We start from the raw sequence: 16,085 nt of genomic DNA on the forward strand, positions 1-16,085 counted from the left end.
TTGAGGTGCAGAAATCCAAAAGAGATGTACCAGATAGGAGGGGAGAGATTGGTAAGCTCATCTCAGGAGAGGGACCTTTGGAGTGATGGTGTTTGAGGATCTCAAGGTGACAAAACAATGCAACAAGGCAGTGGCCATGGCCGGAAGGATGCTATGTTGCATAGATAGGGATATAACCAGCAGAAGAAAAGAGGTGTTGATGCCCCTGTACAAGTTGCAGGTAAGGCTGGAGTATTGTGTTTAGTTTTGGAGGCCGTATCTTGCTAAGGAAGCAGTTCAAAGAAAAGCGACGAAAATGGTATAGGGTTTGCGTAGGAAGACATATGAGGAGAGATTTGCTGACCTGAACATGTATACCCTGGAGGAAGGGAGAAACAGGGGTGATATGATACAGATGGTCAAATATTTGAAATGTATTAATCCGCAAACAAATTTTTTCCAGAGACGGGAAGTTGGTAGAACTAGAGGACACGAATTGAGATTGAAAGGGGCCGACTCAGGAATAAAGTCAGGAAGTATGTTTTCACCAAGAGGATGGTGTAATGCCCTCCTGCAGGAGGTGGTGGAGCTGCAAACAATAATGGAATTCATAAATGCATGGGATAAACACAAAGGAATTCTGTTTAGAAGGAATGGATCCAAAGAAGCTTAACTGAGTTTAGGTAGCAACACTGGTAATTGGGAGACAAAGCCAGTACTTGGCAGACTTCTGCGGTTTGTGCTCTGATCATGGCTGAATAGACTTGGATGGGCTGTAGTAGAGCTCATCCAGGGCTTTGATAAATTCCGAAATTTTAAATCAAGGACAGGGTCGAGCAGACTTCCACGGTCTGTGCCTTGAATATGGCTAGGACAAATCAAGATATGAAGTATCTTGCTTATCTTGTTGGGCAGACTAGATGGACTGTACAGGTTTTTATCTGCCGTCATCTACTATATTACTATGTTGCATAAGTACATAAGTAATGCCACACTGGGAAAAGACCAAGGGTCCATCGAGCCCAGCATCCTGTCCACGACAGCAGCCAATCCAGGCCAAGGGCACCTGGCAAACTTCCCAAACGTACAGACATTCTATACATGTTGTTCCTGGAATTGTGGATTTTTCCCACGTCCTTTTAGTAGCGGTTTATGGACTTGTCCTTTAGGAAACTGTCTAACCTCTTTTTAAACTCTGCCAAGCTAACCAACTTCACCACGTTCTCCGGCAACGAATTCCAGAGTTTAATTACGCGTTGGGTGAAGAAAGATTTTCTCCGATTTGTTTTAAATTTACTACACTGTAGTTTCATCGCATGCCCCCTAGTCCTAGTATTTTTGGAAAGCGTGAACAGACGCTTCACATCCACCTGTTCCACTCTACTCATTGTTTTATACACCTCTATCATGTCTCCCCCTCAGCCGTCTCTTCTCCAAGCTGAAAAGCCCTAGCCTCCTTAGTCTTCCTTCATAGGGAAGTCGTCCCATCCCCGCTATCATTTTAGTCGCCCTTCGCTGCACCTTTTCCAATTCTACTATATCTTGAGATGCGGCAACCAGAATTGAACACAATACTCAAGGTGCGGTTGCACCATGGAGCGATATGATGGCATTATAACATCCTCACACCTGTTTTCCGTACCTTTCCTAATAATACCCAATATTCTATTCGCTTTCCTAGCCGCAGCAGCACACTGAGCAGAAGGTTTCAGTGTATTATCGACGACGACACCCAGATCCCTTTCTTGGTCTGTAACTCCTAATGTGGAACCTTGCACAACATAAGTATAATTCGGGTTCTTTTTTCCCACATGCATCACCTTGCACTTGCTCACATTAAACGTCATCTGCCATTTAGCCGCCCAGTCTCACAGTCTCATAAGGTCCTTCTGTAATTTTTCACAATCCTGTCGCGAGTTAACGACTTTGAATAACTTTGTGTCATCAGCAAATTTAATTACCTCGCTAGCTACTCCCATCTCTAAATCATTTATAAATATATTAAAAAGCAGCAGTCCTAGCACAGACCCCTGAGGAACCCCACTAACTACCCTTCTCCATTGTGAATACTGCCCATTTAACCCCACTCTCTGTTTCCTATTCTTCAACCAGTTTTAATCCACAATAGGACTTTTCCTCCTATCCCATGGCCCTCCAATTTCCTCTGTAGCCTTTCATGAGGTACCTTGTCAAATGCCTTTTGAAAATCCAGATACACAATATCAACCGGCTCCCTTTGTCCACATGTTTGTTTACTCCTTCAAAGAATTGAAGTAAATTGGTCAGGCAAGATTTCCCCACACAAAAGCCGTGCTGACTTGGTCTCAGTAATCCATGTCCTCGGATGTGCTCTGTAATTTTGTTTTTACTAATAGACTCTACCATTTTCCCCGGCACCGACGTCAGACTCACCGGCCTATAATTTCCTGGCTCTCCCCTGGAACCTTTTTTAAAAATGGGCGTTACATTGGCCACCCTCCAATCTTCCAGTACCATGCTCGATTTTAAGGAGAAATTGCATATCACTAGCAGTAGCTCCTCAAGCTCATTTTTCAGTTCTATCAGTACTCTAGGATGAATACCATCCAGTCCAGGAGATTTGCTACTCTTCAGTTTGCTGAACTGCCCCATTACGTCCTCCAGGTTTACCGTGAAGTCAGTAAATTTCTCCGACTCATCCGCTTGAAATATCGTTTCCGACACCGGTATCCCACCCAAATCTTCCTCGGTGAAGACCGAAGCAAAGAATTCATTCAATCTCTCCTCTACGTCTTTGTCTTCCTTGATCGCCCCTTTTACCCCTCGGTCATCCAGCGGCCCAAACAATTCTTTTGCCGGCTTCCTGCTTTTAATATACTGAAAAAAATGTTTACTATGTTTTTTTGCCTCTAATGCTATCTTTTTTTGGTAATCCCTCTTGGCCTTCTTTATCTGCACCTTGCATTTGCTTTGACACTCCTTATGCTGCTTCTTGTTATTTTCAGACGGTTCCTTCTTCCATTTTCTGAAGGCGTTTCTTTTAGCTCTAATAGCTTCCTTCACCTCACTTTTTAACCATGCCGGCTGTCTTTTGGAGTTCCGTCTTTCTTTTCTAATTAGTGGAATATGTTTGGCCTGGGTCTCCAGGATGGTATTTTTGAACAGCATCCATGATGTACAGTTTTTACCCTCTCAGTTGTCCCCCTAAGTTTTTTTTTTCCACCGTTCTTCTTATTTTATCATAGTCTCCTTTTTTAAAGTTAAACACTAACGTATTTGACTTCCTGTGTATAGCTAGTTCAAGGTTGGTATTAAAACTGATCATATTATGATCACTGTTATCAAGCGGCCCCAGTACCATAACGTCCCTCACCAGATCATGCGCTCCACTAAGGACCAAGTCTAGAATTTTTCCTTCTCTCGTCGGCTCCTGCACCAGCTGCTCCATAAAGCTGTCCTTGATTTCATCAAGGAATTGTACCTCTCTAGCGTGTCCCGATGTTACATTTACCCAGTCTATATTTGGATAATTGAAGTCACCCATTATTATCACATTGCCCATTTTGTTTGCATCTCTGATTTCTTATCATTTCTGCGTCTACCTGCTCAACCTGGCGAGGCGGACGGTAGTACACTCCTATCACCGTCCTTTTCCCTTTTCTACATGGAATTTCAACCCACAATGATTCAAAGGTGTGATTTGTGTCCTGCTGAATTTGTAATCTATCTGAGTCCAGGCTCTCGTTAATATACAATGCTACCCCTCCACCAGTCCGGTCCACCCTATCACTACGATATACTTTGTACCCCGGTATGACAGTGTCCCACTGGTTATCCTCCTTCCACCAGGTCTCAGTAATGCCTATTATATCCAATTTTTCATTTAGTGCAATAGAAATCAAACAAAATAAAACATGGAAAAGAAAATAAGATGATACCTTTTTTATTGGACATAACTTAATACATTTCTTGATTAGCTTTCGAAGGTTGCCCTTCTTCGTCAGATCGGAAATAAGCAAATGTGCTAGCTGACAGTGTATATAAGTGAAAACATTCAAGCATTACTATGACAGTCTGACAGGGTGGGAGGATGGGGGTGGGTAGGAGGTATGCATGGGGACATCAAAGCATATCATTGATATTCTAACAGGATGGGTGTGGATAGGTGAGGGGTTGAGAGAAATACAGCTTTATGGTTTACAATGGACTAGGAACCCCAGATCCTTGTTAAGTCTGGCGAAAGCGGAAGAAGAAATGGCTAGAAATGTAAGAAGGGGTGACAAAAATTTTTTCAAGTATATTAGTGAAAGGAGAATGACTAAAAAGGAAATTGTGAGACTAAAAGATACTGCGAACCGCTATGTGGATAATGATGAAGAAAAAGCAAATTTGCTAAATAGATACTTTTGTTCTGTTTTCACTGAAGAAAATCCTGGAGAAGGACCGCGATGGACTGCAAAAAGTACAAATGAGATTGAAGTGGATAGAGCACCGTTCACGGAAGAGTGTGTATGAACAACTTGAAAAGCTAAAGGTGGACAAAGCCATGGGACCGGATGGGATCTACCCCAGGATATTGAGGGAGATCAGAGAGGCTCTGGCGGGTCCTCTTAAAGATTTGTTTAATATATCCTTGCAGATGGGAGAGGTTCTGAGGGATTGGAGAACGGCGGAGGTGGTCCCTCTTCAGAAAAGTGGTGATAGGGAAGAAGCTGGAAACTACAGGCCGGTACGCCTCACTTCGATTATTGGAAAAGTAATGGAAGCGATGCTGAAGGAAAGGATAGTGAATTTCCTGGAAGCCAATAAGTTGCAAGATCCGAGACAACATGGTTTTACCAAAGGGAAATCGTGCCAAACGAATCTCATTGAATTCTTTGATTGGGTGACAGGAGAGTTGAATCAGGGACGAGCTATGGACGTAATCTATTTAGATTTCAGCACAGCTTTTGACATGGTTCCCCACAGGAGGCTCTTAAATAAACTGGATGGGCTGAAGATAGGACCCAAAGTGGTGAACTGGATTAGGAACTGGTTGACGGACAGAAGCCAGAGGGTGGTGGTGAATGGAATTCGCTCGGAGGAGGGAAAGGTGAGTAGTGGTGTGCCTCAAGGATCGGTGCTGGGACTGATTCTGTTCAATATATTTGTGAGTGACATTGCTGAAGGGTTAGAAGGTAAAGTTTGTCTATTTGCGGATGACACTAAGATGTAACAGAGTGGACACCCCGGAGGGAGTGGAAAACATGAAAAAGGATCTGAGGAAGCTAGAAGAATGGTCTAAGGTTTGGCAATTAAAATTCAATGCGAAGAAATGCAAAGTGATGCACTTAGGCAATAGAAATCCTCGGGAGACGTATGTGTTAGGCGGGGAGAGTCTGATAGGAACGGACAGGGAGAGGGATCTTGGGGTGATAGTGTTTGAGGATCTGAAGGTGACGAAACAGTGTGACAAGGCGGTGGCCGTAGCTAGAAGGTTGTTAGGCTGTATAGAGAGAGGTGTGACCAGCAGAAGAAAGAGGGTGTTGATGCCTCTGTATAAGTTGTTGGTGAGGCCCCATCTAGAGTATTGTGTTCAGTTTTGGAGGCCGTACCTTGCGAAGGATGTAAATAGAATGGAAGCGGTGCAAAGAAAAGCTATGAGAATGGTATGGGATTTGCGTTACATTACGTATGAGGAGTGACTTGATGACCTGAACATGTATACTCTGGAAGAAAGGAGAAACAGGAGTGATATGATACAGACGTTCAAATATTTGAAAAGTATTAATCCGCAAACGAACCTTTTCCGGAGATGCGAAGGAGGTAGAACGAGAGGACATGAAATGAGATTGAAGGGAGGCAGACTCAAGAAAAATGTCAGGAAGTATTTTTTCACGGAGAGAGTAGTGGATGCTTGGAATGCCTTCCCGCGGGAGGTGGTGGAAATGAAAACAGTAACATAATTCAAGCATGCGTGGGATAAACATAAAGGAATCCTGTTCAGAAGGAATGGATCCTAAGGAAGTTAGCCAAGATTGGGTGGCAGAGCCGGTGGCGGGAGGCGGGGATAGTGCTGGGCAGACTTATACGGTCTGTGCCAGAGCTGGTGGTGGGAGGCGGGACTGGTGATTGGGATGCGGGGATAGTGCTGGACAGACTTACACGGTCTGTGCCCTGAAAAGGACAGGTACAAATCAAGGTAAGGTATACACAAAAAGTAGCACATATGAGTTTATCTTGTTGGGCAGACTGGATGGACCATGCACGTCTTTTTCTGCCGTCATCTACTATGTTACTATGTATAATGGGCTAGAAAACCCAGATCCTTGTTAAGTCCTGTCTGTTGGGTGTCAAAATATTCAATCATTCTGACTTCAAAGGTCTTAACGTTCCTGTATTGTTTTAAAGTTACCCTTCATGATTCTTACTGTGAAATCACTGGTGCAGTGTCCTGTTCCTGTAAAGTGTTGGCCCACAGGGGTGGAAATCTGACTGGCACCAGCTTTCTTCATGTTGTGTCTATGTAATTTGAATCTTGTCTTAAGCATCTGGCCTGTTTCTCCAAAATAGCATTCTTCGTTACATTTTTTACACTGATATATACCACATTGGAAGATGAACATGTGAAAGATTCCTTTATGTTGAATGTTTTTCCTTTGTGAATGACTGTGGGGTCCTGTGAAATGTTTTGGCATAGCTTGCAGCTGGATCTGTTACAGGGAAACGTGCCCATTTCTTTTTCAGTCTGTTTTGGGAGTTTACTTCTGATTAGCTTGTGTTTTAAGTTGGGTGGCTGTCGGAAGGCCAGCACTGGTGGGGATGGGAATATCTCTTTCAGTAATTCATCCTCCTGGAGTAGAGGCTGTAGGTCTCTTATTGTTTTCCTCAGTTTCTCCAGCTCTGGGTTGTATGTAACTACAAGGGGGATTCTGTCTGTGGCTTTCTTTTCTTTGTACTGTAGCAGATTTTCCCTGGGTGTTTTGAGGGAGGAGGCAATATTTCTGGAGATTATTTTGGGGTTGTAGCCTTTCTGTTTGAAGGATGCAGTCAGGCTTTTAAGGTGTCTGTCTCTGTCCCCTGGGTCAGAGCAGATACGGTGGTATCTTGTGTCTTGGCTGTAAATGATGGATCTTTTTGTTTGTGAAGGATGGAAGCTGGAGTTGTGGAGGTAGCTGCATCTGTCTGTGGGTTTCTTGTATATAGATGTTTGTATACAGCCATCACTGATTGAGACCGTGGTGTCCAAAAAAATTGACTTCTTCTGGGGAGTAGTCAATTTTGAATCTGATGATAGGATGGTATGTATTAAAGGAATAGTAAAATTGTTTCAGAGTTTCTTCACCCTCCGTCCAAATCATAAAAATGTCATCGATGTACCGGTAGTATTTTAGATGTCTCTTCCAGCTCAGCCATAAAAAGGTTGGCATATTGGGGTGCTGTCCTGGTGCCCATCGCAGTGCCCATTATTTGTAGATAGATATCATTGTTGAAGCAGAAGTAGTTGTGAACTAAAATAAATTTGATTAATTTTGTAGTAGTTTCTGGTGAGTATTGATGGTCCAGTGTGGATGTTTTTAGGAATCTCCCACATGCAGCTATGCCATCCGCATGTGGAATGTTGCTGTTTAGTGATTCTATATCCATCGTGACCAGAAGGGTGTTTGGTGGTAATTGCGTGATATTTTTCAATTTATTCAGAAAGTCTGTGGTGTCTTGTATGAAGCTGTTAGTTTTGTGTAAGAGAGGTTTCAGAATTCCCTCTTTGAATCCAGATATTTCCAAATTCAGAAACAATGTGGTGGCCACTGCCAGAAGGATGCTAGGCTGCATAGATAAGGGTATAACCAGTAGGAGAAAGGAGATACCCCTGTACAACTCATTGGTGAGGCCCCACTTGGAGTATTGTTTTCAATTTTGGAGGCCGTATCTTGCTAAGGATGTAAGAAGACTTGAAGTGGTTCAGAGAAGACTGATCAAAATGGTATGGGGTTTATGTCGTAAGACGTATGAGGAGAGGCTTGAGGACCTGGAGGAAACAAGAGATGAGGGTAATATGATACAACAAGGTATTTATTTACAAACAAACCTTTTTTCAGAGACAGGAAGGTGGGTAGAATAAGAATTAGAGGACATGAATGGGATGGAGGGCAGAAGAGATTCGCTGGACATGGATGGGAGAGGATGATTGGGGCAAAGGAGAATCGCTGGACATGGATAGGAGGGGAGGGCAGGGGAGAGAGAGGAGTATTGCTGGGGATGGATGGATAGATGGAGGGGGGCAGGGGAGAGAGGAGAATTGCTTGATATGGATGGGAGGGCAGGGGAGAGAGGAGAGTTGCTGGACATGTATGGATGGGAGAAAAGGGAAGAGAGGAGAGTTGCTGGATGGAGGGGAGGGCAGGGGTGAGGAGAGTTGCTGGACATGGATGGATGGAGGGGAGGGCAGGAGACATTTTGGACATGGATAGAGGGGAGGAAAGACAGGAAGGATATGTGCATGGAAAGGAGGGGAGAGGAGAAATGCTAGACATGGATGGAGTGGAGGGCAGAGAACAGAGTAGAAATGTTGGACAGAGATGGTGGGAAGGAAAGACAGGAAGTAGATGCATAGGGATGGAGGGGAGGGATGAGAGGAGAAATGCTGGACATGGATGAAGGGGAGAGGACTGAGGAGGAGATGTCCATGGAGGGGAGAGAGGAGAGATTCTGGAAATGGATGGAGGGGAGGGAAGACAGAGGAACGAGATTCACATGGATGGAGGGGGAAGTGTGAGAGGAGAAATGCTAGACATGGATGAAGGGGACGGAAGAGAGGAAGTGAGATGAACATGAATGGAGGGGAGAGAGGAGAAATGCTGGACATGGAGGGTCTAGAGGAAAAATGCTGGACATGGAGGAGAGGGAATAGAGAGGAAGGAGATTCATATGGAGAGAGGAAGGAGATGCATACTGATGGAGATGAGGGAAAAGGAAGAGGAGAAAAACTGACATGGATGGAGAAAATAGGTAGAAGCTGGATCCACTCAAGCCTGTGAAGGACCCAGCTTGTACTTATGGATGTAGGTCAAGAAATGAGGAAAGTATAGAAATGTGGAAAATGGAGTTAAGGGAAGAGATAGAGAGCAGCAGAATCAGAGACTGGGACCAACATGATCAGAAAAACAGTCATCAGACAAAGGTAGAAAAAAATCATTTTATTTTCATTTTAGTGTTTGGAATATGTGCAATTTGAGAATTTACATCTGCTGTCTTATTTTACAATGTATAGCAATGTGTTTTTCTGTTTTTCTTGTACTGTGCTGCATGCAGAGTCTAGCTTCTTAGGATTTCAGGTTACTTTTTGAAGAATTTGAAGAGGGGTATATCTGTTTTGCATGTGTGACTGCAAGGCCAAGTGTCTGAGTAGGGATCTGTTTGTTAGGTTCTGAGATTTTGGTAACATATTGTTTCAGATTTGGCAAGTCTGTTCTCCTAATTCCTGGTTTGTATGCTATCTTGGTTTGTGTCATTTTGGGTATATGGGAGCTGTAACAGGTTATAGAAATTATGTATAATGAAAAAAAACCCCACAGGTTATTTTTCTTCTATACTGGTGTAATATTTTCAATGATGCTTGTTTATATGTGCCATGGCTGGTAAAAGGGGTGTGGCTACTGTAGAGGTGGAGCCATAGTGATCCCGCTCCCGGATGGGTAGGGGGCATGACTAATAGGCTGCAGGAGGGCGCCAGAAACCCTAACACCGGCCCTGATGACAATAATGAATTGTTTATCTAGTTTATCGTTTATTCATTTACTAGACTGTCGCTTATTACAAAGGTAAATCAGAATGGTTTACAATATAAAATAACATTAAAACAGTAAGTAGACATACTCTGAAATCCATTTATGATAGAAAAGCGCTACAAAAGTCAACACATACAGATTTCAACGAGCTATAATCATGCACATTAGTAAAACTAAAATAAAAATTTTTTCTTCATTTTTATTTTAAGCGTTTTTTTCAAATGACTCTCGAAAGAAATGTGTTTTTAAAGCTTTACGAAAATGAGTATAAGAATCTTCAAGCCTATGTTCTTTAGGAAGACAATTCCAAAGTGAGGGAGCCAAAAGAAAAAATGCCGATTTTCACGTTGATTCCCATCTAGCTTTAGATGGAGATGGAATTACAAGTCTGTTGTCTGTCAATGACCGAAGTGTCCGAGTTAGTGTATAAGGGATAGTAAAGTTAGACAGATATGATGGACTAGATAAATAAAAAGCTTTGTGTGTCAGTGTCCAAACTTTGAATTTTATCCTTGCTTCTATTGGTAGCCAATGCAATTGATGTAACAATGGAGTGCTCCTGTCATATTTTGAAGCTCTACAGATAATACGAGCTGCTGTATTTTGTATCATCTGTAATCGTTTTAGATTAAGTTTTGAAAGACCCGCATACACTATCTAAACGTGATAAAATATAGGCGTAAGTTAGTGTATGCAAAGAAGATTTATCTATGGAGTTTCTAATCGAGCGTAATTTACCTAGTTGATAAAAAGATTTTTTATCACATCGGATATTTGCTCACTAAAGGATAGGGAGGAATCAATAATAATACCTAGGTATCTGAATGACTGTACCGTAGGTATTTGTTTACCAAACAAAATAGGTATTAGAGATGGAGTAGGTCCGGGGCCCGTTATCCATGATGTTATCATTTTTTTCTGGATTTAGTACTAGTTTATGCTTCGCTAGCCAATCGACCCATTTCTCAAGACAGTTTTGAATCGGCGTTAGATCAATGTTTATTGCCTTCAGAAATAAGGAGGAAGTCGTCCACATATGAGTAAAAACTAATACCTTAAGACTGGATAAGCAATGAAAGTGGACTAACATATAAATTGAACAACATAGGAGACAAAACCGATCCTTGTAGTACCCCACAAATACTAAAATATGAATTTGAAGTAGATTGATTTTGAGTAACTTTGAACGAACAGTTGTAAGGTAAGAGGCGAACCAGTTATAAATTGTACCTGAAATCCCAAATTCCTTTAGCCGTTGTAATAATAAAGTATGATCTATCAGATCGAAAGCTGCGGACAGATCAAGTGAAACAACTAATGCAATATATCCTTGCTCTAATCTTGAATGAATTTCACTTAAAAATGATGTTAAAACCATTTCTGTGCTGTAACCTTTTATAAAACCTGATTATCTGGGGTGTAATAAGTTCTTCATCTCGACATAAGATTGCAGTTGCTTAAACACAACCGTTTCCAATATTTTAGATATACATGGTAGATTGGAAACTGGACGATAATTTCCCAGAGACTGGGGATCTAATGTAGGTTTCTTTGATATAGGCTTTACCAAAGCCTCTAAGAACTTGAGGGACTAGTCCCTCTATGAGGTTTTTCATAATATAGTAACATAGTAAATGACGGCAGAAAAAGACCTGCATGGTCCATCCAGTCTGCCCAACAAGATAAACTCATATGTGCTACTTTTTGTGTATACCCTACTTTGATTTGTACCTGTCCTCTTCAGGGCACAGACCGTATAAGTCTGTCCAGCACTATCCCCGTCCCCGCCACCGGCTCTGCCACCCAATCTCGGCTAAGCTGCTTAGGATCCATTCCTTCTGAACAGGATTCCTTTATGTTTATCCCACGCGTGTTTGAATTCTGTTACCGTTTTCATTTCCACCACCTCCGGCGGGAGGGCATTCCAAGCATCCACTACTCTCTCCGTGAAAAAATACTTCCTGACATTTTTCTTGAGTCTGCCCCCCTTCAATCTCATTTCATGTCCTCTCGTTCTACCGCCTTCGCACCTCCGGAAAAGGTTCGTTTGCGGATTAATACTTTTCAAATATTTGAACGTCTGTATCATATCACCCCTGTTTCTCCTTTCTTCCAGAGTATACATGTTCAGGTCATCAAGTCTCTCCTCATACATCTTGTAACGCAAATCCCTTACCATTCTCATAGCTTTTCTTTGCACCGCTTCAATTCTTTTTACATCCTTCGCAAGGTACGGCCTCCAAAACTGAACACAATACTCTAGGTGGGGCCTCACTAACGACTTATACAGGGGCATCAACACCTCCTTTCTTCTGCTGGTCACACCTCTCTCTATACAGCCTAACAACCTTCTAGCTATGGCCACCGCCTTGTCACACTGTTTCGTCGCCTTCAGATCCTCAGATACTATCACCCCAAGATCCCTCTCCCTGTCCGTTCCTATCAGACTCTCCCCGCCTAACACATACGTCTCCTGAGGATTTCTATTCCCTAAGTGCATCGCTTTGCATTTCTTCGCATTGAATTTTAATTGCCAAACCTTAGACCATTCTTCTAGCTTCCTCAGATCCTTTTTCATGTTTTCCATTCCCTCCCGGGTGTTCACTCTGTTACAGATCTTAGTATCATCCGCAAATAGGCAAACTTTACCTTCTAACCCTTCGGCAATGTCACTAAGAAATATATTGAACAGAATCGGTCCCAGCACCGATCCCTGAGGCACACCACTACTCACCTTTCCCTCCTCCGAGCGAATTCCATTCACCACCACCCTCTGGCTTCTGTCCGTCAACCAGTTCCTAATCCAGTTCACCACTTTGGGTCCTATCTTCAGCCCATCCAGTTTATTTAAGAGCCTCCTGTGGGGAACCGTGTCAAAAGCTTTGCTGAAATCTAAGTAGATTACGTCCATAGCTCGTCCCTGATTCAACTCTCCTGTCACCCAATCAAAGAACTCGATGAGATTTGTTTGGCACGATTTCCCTTTGGTAAAACCATGTTGTCTCGGATCTTGCAACTTATTGGCTTCCAGGAAATTCACTATCCTTTCCTTCAGCACCGCTTCCATTACTTTTCCAATAACCGAAGTGAGGCTTACCGGCCTGTAGTTTCCAGCTTCTTCCCTATCACCACTCTTGTGAAGAGGGACCACCTCCGCTGTTCTCCAATCCCTCGGAACCTCTCCCGTCTGCAAGGATATGTTAAACAAATCTTTAAGAGGACCCGCCAGAACCTCTCTGAGCTCCCTCAATATCCTGGGGTGGATCCCATCCGGTCCCATAGCTTTATCCACCTTTAGTTTTCAAGCTGTTCATACACACTCTCTTCCGTGAACGGTGCTCTATCCACTTCAATCTCATTTGTACTTTTTGCAGTCCATCGCGGTCCTTCTCCAGGATTTTCTTCTGTGAAAACAGAACAAAAGTACCTATTTAGCAAATTTGCTTTTTCTTCATCATTATCCACATAGTGGTTCGCAGTATCTTTTAGTCTCACAATTTCCTTTTTAGTCATTCTCCTTTCACTTATATACCTGAATAAATTTTTGTCACCCCTTCTTACATTTCTAGCCATTTGTTCTTCCGCTTGCGCTTTCGCCAGACGTATCTCTCTCTTGGCTTCTTTCAGTTTCATCCTGTATTCCTCCTCGTGTTCCTTTTCTTTAGTTTTTGTGTATTTCTGGAACGCCAACTCTTTAGCCTTTATTTTCTCAGCCACTTGCTTGGAGAACCATATTGGTTGATTGAGTGAAGATAACTTTGCACTTCTAAAGAAGGAGTTTTCAACCAAGATGATGGTATTGGATCTAGTGGATTGTAGGTTAATGAAAATTGTGAGATGGTTATTAAAAGAGAAGTTAAGGATGGAATCTCAAATGTAGTCCACTGTTCTGACAATGATATAGTACATGCCATCTCTGGTACTACTGACTTGGTCAAATTGGCTCTTAATGAGTGTATTTTAGATGAAAAACAATTTGGCCAATAGTTCGGACTCTATGAAACAATCTTCAATAGCCATTTTGGGTTTACTTGTCAATTGATTCATTATAAAAAAAATAATTGTTTGGATGAATTTGATGCAGCTTGTATTTGTTTTGAAAAATACGAGATCTTAGCTAATTTTATCTGCGATACATAGTATTGCTGACATTATTTACAAACATTTCTCAGTTCAGTTGATTTATTTTTCCTCCATATACGCTCTGCACTACACACTTGTTGTCTACATAGTTTTAGTCAGCCATGATACCATGGCTGAGAAGATTTTATTCTCTGTTTAATTATTTTGTTGGGGGCAATGACATCCAGTAGATATCTGCTCTTCTAGTGATAAATCATCAAAGTTATTTCAAAATTTACTAGCCAAAGAAGGTAGTGTCATTGGATCTATTTTCTTTAAACCCCTAGATCGAGAATAGGGTACAATTGTTCTATCTACGGATTGAGGAAGTACTAATTTAAAACAGAGTAAAAAGTGATCTGACCATGAAACTGGCATAATATTAATATTAGAACATTGTAGTTTTCCTGATCTATTAGTCATAACTAAGTCAAGAGTATGACCAACAGTATGGTATGACCAGCAGTATGAGTAGGTATATTTACATGTTGCGTGAAATCAATATCCTCTAAACATTTAAGAAATCTTTTTGCTCGATAATCAGTGTTATCTACGTTTATGTTAAAATCTCCCCACAACAAAAGGTTAGGGAGCTTCACATTAGCATCTGCTATAGTTTGATAAATATTATCCCAATCTATACTATTATTAGAAGGAGCACAGTAAAAATATTGTTTCCCTTATTTGTGTTTAATAACAAAAGTTCTGAATAAGGAGGCCATGTTCAGTAATCTCAGTTACTTTAAGATTAGATTTGTAAATAGTTGCTAAACCCCCTCCTCGCTTGCCTACCCGAGACATATAACTCACTGAATAGCCTGTTGGAAGACTTTGGAATAAATAGGATTCCTCTCCAGGAAGAAGCCAAGTCTCTGTAAATGCAAATATATCAAGGTGATGAAAATCAATAATATCTAAAACATAGTTATACTTGCATTTAAGTGATCGACAGTTTACTAACGCTATTGATAGTAAATTAGAGACTGGAGCGTCATTAGACCATTTACCTCTGGAAATAGGAATACTTATTAAAGAACTAATCCTAAGATTCTTAGGTGTCATTATGCAGTTGTGGTTGAAATCATTTGACCAGTCTAAAGGTGCACAGCTTCTTATCTTGTCCTGATGTTAATCTCTAAAATTTAGATGGCAGAAATGAGAAACATCATACGGTAGTCTATTTTGATTAAAAGTAAATCTGTTTTTAGTAGGGATGTGTATTTGTTTAATCAATTTGTCAGTGCGCCTTAATTCTATTTATTGCTCACTGATGACCCTACTTACAAAGGCACGCTAGCATTTTTAGCTACGCTAAATATTAGCATGTGCTAACTGTGTAGATACCTTTAATATTCCTATAGGCAGCTACACGGTTAGTGCGTGCTAAAAATGCTAGTGCACCTTTGTAAACGGGGCCCTAAATTCTTTAATGCACATTGAAATGTTTTAGTACGTATTTATTTGTTTTCTTATTAAAACGAGTATATGGAAGAAATTAAAAAGTGTACAAAAAGCCAAGAGAACTAAAAATGATTGCCCTGTGCACGTCTCTAATGTATAACTTTCCACTGAGTACCATTCATGACTGTCTTTGGGAAAACATGACTAAAGGTGTGGATCCAGAATGTTGAGAGTGGCCAGTTTTCATGTCATGGGTCTAAATCAAAATTGAGGCAATGCGTTCCACTCTTAGTTTATCTAATCTACAATTTTCTAACCACCTGTGTAATAAAAATGAACTCTGTTAAATTATTAAGTACTTTTGGAGAGGCTGTTTCTGGTGACTTTAGTCATGTTTTCCCAGAGACAGTCACATTTCTTCACAAAGTTTTCTGGACTTTTATTTATGTTGTAGCTGAATCTTTTACATTTTACTTTCTATTACATTTTTACTTTCTTACTGTTTCAGGTGATCGAAGTTTATGACTTGACTAAAGTAAAGTTAAAATATTGGTAAGTTCATTTATTTTTCAGTTTAATACAGTATATGCCAAGTGCCTTTCACCTTCATTGGATTACAGCAGATTGTAGGGGAGATAAACTTTTGTGTTTTAAGAACGGGTCACATTAATGGCTCTTGCTCACTGGGGATTAGGTAGGTCAGTCTTCAAAGGAGAAGTGGGATGTGTGTCATAGGCTTCCTCAGATAAAACTCCAGAAAAAGACAAAAAAAAAAAGAAGAAAAATGAAAAAATAGCCAGACAAAAGAAAAAAATTAAACAGAAAGAAGTGAGAGAA

At 41.2% G+C, this 16,085-nt stretch overlaps 1 protein-coding gene across 4 annotated transcripts in view; it reads left to right on the forward strand.

Moving 5' to 3' along the window:
- Positions 1–16,085, forward strand: part of C5H16orf70 (chromosome 5 C16orf70 homolog) — a 1,028,424-nt gene that overhangs the window by 138,422 nt on the left and 873,917 nt on the right. For all 4 annotated transcript variants that reach the window (XM_030203715.1, XM_030203714.1, XM_030203713.1 and 1 more), the window contains one exon: positions 15,757–15,800. In XM_030203715.1, the coding sequence (XP_030059575.1) occupies positions 15,757–15,800 (44 nt within the window). The remainder of the gene's footprint in view (positions 1–15,756; positions 15,801–16,085) is intronic.

Source organism: Microcaecilia unicolor, chromosome 5 (assembly GCF_901765095.1).
Source record: "Microcaecilia unicolor chromosome 5, aMicUni1.1, whole genome shotgun sequence".
Lineage (NCBI taxonomy): Eukaryota > Metazoa > Chordata > Amphibia > Gymnophiona > Siphonopidae > Microcaecilia > Microcaecilia unicolor.